The 6,166-nt window shown below is 40.2% G+C and overlaps 1 protein-coding gene across 1 annotated transcript; it reads left to right on the top strand.

Moving 5' to 3' along the window:
* The first annotated feature begins 336 nt into the window (after nucleotides 1-336).
* On the top strand, nucleotides 337-3,716 carry LOC113801137 (ionotropic receptor 21a). Its single transcript, XM_070138066.1, has 5 exons — nucleotides 337-1,592; nucleotides 1,935-2,185; nucleotides 2,768-2,963; nucleotides 3,134-3,277; nucleotides 3,528-3,716. The coding sequence occupies exons 1-5, from the start codon at nucleotides 432-434 to the stop codon at nucleotides 3,714-3,716; spliced, it is 1,941 nt and encodes a 646-aa protein (XP_069994167.1). The 5' UTR covers nucleotides 337-431.
* The last annotated feature ends 2,450 nt before the right edge of the window (nucleotides 3,717-6,166 follow it).

The raw sequence follows: 6,166 nt of genomic DNA, 5'->3' as shown, positions 1-6,166 counted from the left end.
CCCCCTGTGCCCCCCACCAGAAAGTTTTCTGGACCCGCCCCTGCTTACAGCAAAGCACAAACACACATATATACATATCTATATCTATCTATCTATCTATCTATCTATCTATCTATCTATCTATCTATCTATCTATATATATATATATATATATATATATATATATATATATATATATATATATGTGTGTGTGTGCGTGCGTGTGCGTGTGCGTGCGTGTGCGTGTGCCTATGTGTACATATATGTACATTATGTATGTTTATGAATGTAGTACTTATGCATGGATGTTTTGTTGTGTGCGTGCATACATAAAAAAGAAAACCACCTACACAAAACTTTTGAAATTTGTTTCTTTTTCAAAGGTCACAATTTTCTTAGAAAACTCGCAGACATCTGACCTCAGGACGCAACCACGCCCGCGCAAGCATTGCATGGAGCGCGAATATAAGTCGACACTGCGTCACACAGCAGTTCATACAGACAAGTTGCTGATCTGCAGTTCCTTTAACTGCTGGCGGATATCTATCAGGATGTTGCCACCTCTCCTCCTACTGTCGCTCGTCATGAGATCTTTGGCGTGGAGGAATATCGTCCCGAGTGAGGGTCCGCCGGAGTCCCATCTTGCGTCTCTGAGGGGCATCGTGGAAGGTCCTCTGGCAGGATGGAAGGCGGTGTTCTACCTCGACCCCAGTCTGGAGGCGCCTGTCTGGGAATACGTCCGAGGCCTTCTCGTCGGCCGGAACGCATCCTACGTCCTGGTCGACCTGGGGTCGGACGGCGCTCTGTGGTCAGAGGAGCAGCCGAAGGAACTGCTCCGGGGGGACTTCATGGTCCACGTGGTCGTGTTCCAAAACGACCCGAGACCTTTTTTTGAAGCGGTCTCCCTCCAGTGGAATCCCCAGTACCTGCTTTTCTTTAGCGCGTCGAACGTGACCAAGAATAACTTACTACTGGAAGATACCTTCAAGGGCATCGAGAGGCTACTGCTTGTTGAGGAGACGTACCTAACAAGCTCTGCTAGTAGGCCCGTGTCAGGAATGTTCACCTCGTTTCCGTTTGAAGAGAGAAAGATCAAATCTATTGGCATCTGGAGCAACACGAAGTTTGCCTCAAAGGAAGACCTCTTCGTCGACCGCTTCGAGTCGTTCAGAGGTTACGAGTTCCAGCTCGGAACGTGGTTGGACGATTACCCGTACCTCTATCAGTCGAAGACGAAGCCGGAGGGTTACGGCGATGGCTTAGAGGTTGAGATGCTCGACGCCATGGCCAGAGTGCTCGACTACAAATACAACTTAACGAAGGAATCGCCAGACATGATGTGGGGGGCGTTCGAAAATGGCTCATGGAACGGGATGCTGGGGATGGTGCACCGCAAGGAGAAGAACTTCACCGTCAACTACTTCGTCATCACAGGCGAGAGAGTCGACGCCTTCGACGCCTCTGTGTCCTACTGGATGGAGGGATTCGGGATGTCGTTGATGTCCCCGCCGCCGCTTCCGAAGTGGAGGGGAGCTTACTATTCTTTCACGCCCTTCGTATGGCTCTCCCTCGCCGTCACCTTCGTCCTCGTCTTGATTATTATATCAATACAGGTACATACATACTGAATATAGCATGCAGTGAATGGCTTAATATAACAGAATGGATCAAAGCTTGCGAATGCATGACTATGCATAGTTTTATATATACACACATGCATATTAATAACTACTAGAACTCCCACACGTCATGGACATTCATTCCAGAGTTTTTGTAAGAGTCTACGATCACTTCATAATGGGATGGGATTAATACGACCGATTTTGCTTTGAAAGGCTGGTATAAACAGGCGTAAAATTAGATTACTAAAATCACAACATACGATCCATGACAACATAAAAATGTCACACCATAGGATTTTTCGGCCTCTTGTCATTTTCTGTTTCTTCCCGTAGGATATGCTACAGCCCGAGCCTTTCTTGGGTGGCGTGGGCTCCACGTGGCCGTACCTCCTGCGGGCGATGTTCAACAACAGCATCCCGCGCCTGCCGAAGGCCCACTGGCAGCGCCTGTTCGTGGGGTCGTGGTGGCTGTACTGCTTCATCCTGACCACCGCCTACACGGCCAACCTCATCGCCTTCCTCACCATCCCGGTCTTCCCCGGACGCATCCAGACCGTCCAGCAGCTCGCCGAGAGCGATTACAGGTTGACTCTTTTTCTGTCTCTCTGTCTGTATGTCTGTCTACTGGTTTCTCAATTTGTCCACTTCTTATGACATAATTATTTCTTCCTATCTCTGTATCTTTCTTTATTGCACCACTGGTGACATTGCATAAAAATGCATACTAACACGAACACGCTTAGTCGATAATCCATCTACTTTATACAATAAAGCGTGGGCTAAAATGTTAGTATTAGAAAATTAATAACGTTGCCATCGCTGTGTGTGAGAGCACTAAGTCATGGCGTCACTCATTTATGACATAATCACACGGCCATAATATATCCGCGATCCAATCAAAAATTCAATGTTGATATATATATATATATATATATATATATATATATATATATATATATATATATTTGTGTGTGTGTGTATCTGGAATACCTTTTTCACAATGAAGATCCATGATTAAAGGAAATTTCATGACCAAAAGGAAGATTAATGAACTGTGTCTGTGTGGTGCCTATCTCTTCACTTCTCTTCCTATTATTCTGTACTCTTCTGTTCACTTTCTCTCACAAACACCTGTGCTGCACTTATCACGAAGAACTCTCCCTAAGGGTCTTCATGTTCGATTACGGGGAGTTCGTGCCAGGAGCCCTGAAGACGTCTAAGGACCCTCACTACAGGGCCCTCGGCGATAAGATGGACCTGTTTCAGAACTACAATGACTCCGTATTCCCCATGCTGGACGGGACGTACGCCTACATCGAGAGCTTCTCTTATAACCGCATTCTTGTTTATGTGGAATATAAGGTATGAACCGTCGGCATTAATTTTGAAGTAGATATAGGTGCTTCCTTTGATTTGTTCGTTTATCTTTTTCTCTGTTTCTTCCTCATCTCTTCCACCCCCCCCCCCCCACCTCGCCATCCCTGTTTCTGATCTACCCTATACTCTGACATTAAACTTTGCTTGTCCTTCAGGTGGAGAACTCATACATGCTGAGGGAGCAACTGTACCCCGGCCACCTGTGCTGGTACTTCCAAAAGAACACGGCCTGGAAGTACAAGTTCGACCATGGGATACGGCGTCTGGTGGAGTCCGGTCTGATCGCACACTGGATCAAGGTGAGTTCTCATTCGCTCTTTCATTCTGCACACTTTTACCCTTTTTTCCTCCATTCTCTCCTGCTGTCCATATGTATATCCCAAAAAGGAGGCTCCAAAGTATGAAAAAAACAAATGCAAATACAGAAAAGACATCAAAGAACAAGGAAAAAATGAAACAAAATTATAAAAAAAAAAACTCCATAAATAGAGGATGGAAATAAATCAGTAAAAAATATCTAAGCCCAGGCCTACCCACGTTCGCCCCCAGGTCAAAACCGAAGACTTCCTGGGCCGTGACTTCGAGCGCAAGCAACAGCTTCGGGCAAAGGAGAGGGAAAACCAAGCCCTGAGCCTCGAGCACCTACAGGGCGTGTTCTTCATCCTCGCCATGAGCTGGGCGGCGGGCGGCCTCGTGTTCGCCGGCGAGGTCCTGCGACACCGGTGTGATCTCGACTGATGGGCGGAAAATGTTTTCCTGTTTCTCATCTCTCTCGCTCTCTCACCCTCCCCCCCACTCTCTCTTTCTTTCTCACTCTCTCGTACACTATCACTATATATATGTATATATATATTGTGTGTATCTGTGTACAAATATCTATATATATCGATTATCTATCTATCTATCTATCTATCTATCTATCTATCTATCTATATATATGTACACACACACACACACACACACACACACACACACACACACACACACACACACACACACACACACACATATATATATATATATATATATATATATATATATATATATATATATATATATATATATAATCACACATACATATACTGTACTCTTGAGCTGAACACCCCCACTGATTTATGTAAACTAAATTTATTGTTGATTTATTTAACGTAGACGGCAATTCTTTCACATACAAGTTAAAAGTTTTCTTGTCAATCTTTACCTGCTTCGAAGGGTTTTGACGTTCTTGAGTCTTACAAACCAATGCTATGTGTTTTAGTTTCCCCAGTTTAGGAATCTTACGATGTATCTTTCTGTAGCATGGAGTAACATTTAGAAAAGTTATTGATTCAGAATTACATGTTATTAACAATTACGTTTTCTTTGACGCAGTATCAATGACAGAAAATGTAGTTTTAGCATTTTAGGAGTAACTTAATAAATCTAAATATTCATACGATATGTTTATTGTTGTCATGGCTATCGTTATTTTGTTATCGTATTTTCAACATTAATAATAATGATGACAACAGCAGCAAAATAACACAAAACAAAAATTAAGGGTATGATATTTATCAATATTGTGTTCATTATCATCATCATTAACAATTTCATTATTCAAATTACCATTATTACTACAATTTTTATCTTATCATCATTACCATTATCATTATTGTTATCATTATCATTACCACTACCATCATCATCATTATTATCATATTCATTTTCATTATTGCCATATTTTTGATATGACAATAGTAGCAATGTTGAAAAAAAGAGAAAATAATTAAAGATATGATAACGAAATTAGAATCCGAATAGAAACACAAGTAAAAATAAGAATGAAATATGTTGATGCGTTAGAAATAAGAATGAGAAGTTATGGCAGTAGAAATGACATAAGTAATAGCATATGTACGAAAACAATAGAAAAATGACTAAAAGAATAAGAATCGAGACTCAGAACGGGAATAAACCTTAACTAACCTTCGGCGAGATTCATGGATGTTTTTTACGTTTTGTTAGTCGAAAAAACAAATGATAAGAGTAGGATAACGCTATAACACTGCTCAGACACAAGGTAACACACGAGGCAACGCAAACACAAGGTAGTATGAGTCCTGCTTCGAACATGACTAAGTAGTTCGACTTTCCGTTCGAGACAGACGGTCAGTTTGTTAAAATTGTGCGAGACCCGACCCAATTAAACATATGGCGACATGCATTTATACAGAAATAAAGGCATATGTGTCTTTATCTATCTATCCAGTAGATAGGCATGTCTAGACTAACAGATATGCATTTCTTTCTTTATCAATGCTTGACCGTATGTGTGATTAGAGAGAGAGCGAGCGAGCGAGAGAGAGAGGGAGAATGTATCTAAATAACATTATTATCAACAGCTACAGGGTTGGCCCAGGGTAACCTCTGGTGATCATGACACACGGGTGAACTCGTTCATGCTAAAGGTCATAAATATAATTACAGTCATTAAATAACCCGAAATTACGTACTTTATTTCTTGAACTAAGTTTAACTACAAAATAATTTACGTAAATAACTGAATGACACAAAATAAGACTACTCTAAAAGTGGAACAAGGCCTAAAGCTTGCTAGTCTTCCGTGATTTCGGTCGGAAGAGCCACTCGCTACTTCAGTAACAGAATTGTGACGAGGGGAATGGTGATAATGATATCAGTTATAATAATGATACCGATAATGATAACGATAGCACTACAATGATTATTGTAATGATAATGATAACAATGATGATGATGATGATAATGATAATAACTAATAATAATAATGATAATGACAATCATAATGTTGAAAATAACAATTTTGATAATAATAATGATAATAATAAATAATAATGATAATAATAATAACAACCATGATATAATTGTAATAATGATAATACAAACAACAACGATGATAATGATAATATAAACAATAACAATGATAATGGTAATCATCATAATGATAATGATAATAAGAACTTAGTAAGGATGATAACGATGATAATGATCATAATTATGATAATAATAATAATCTTTCTCTCTCTCTCTCTCTCTCTCTCTCTCTCTCTCTCTCTCTCTATATATATATATATATATATATATATATATATATATATATATTGTTTTGTGATTTCTTCTAGGAGATGGGACAATGGAGACATGTATTGCATGCACAGTACTTTATTTAT

This window comes from Penaeus vannamei, chromosome 24, assembly GCF_042767895.1.
Source record: "Penaeus vannamei isolate JL-2024 chromosome 24, ASM4276789v1, whole genome shotgun sequence".
In the NCBI taxonomy this organism is placed as follows: domain Eukaryota; kingdom Metazoa; phylum Arthropoda; class Malacostraca; order Decapoda; family Penaeidae; genus Penaeus; species Penaeus vannamei.
This window is presented reverse-complemented; position numbering and strand designations above follow the sequence as displayed.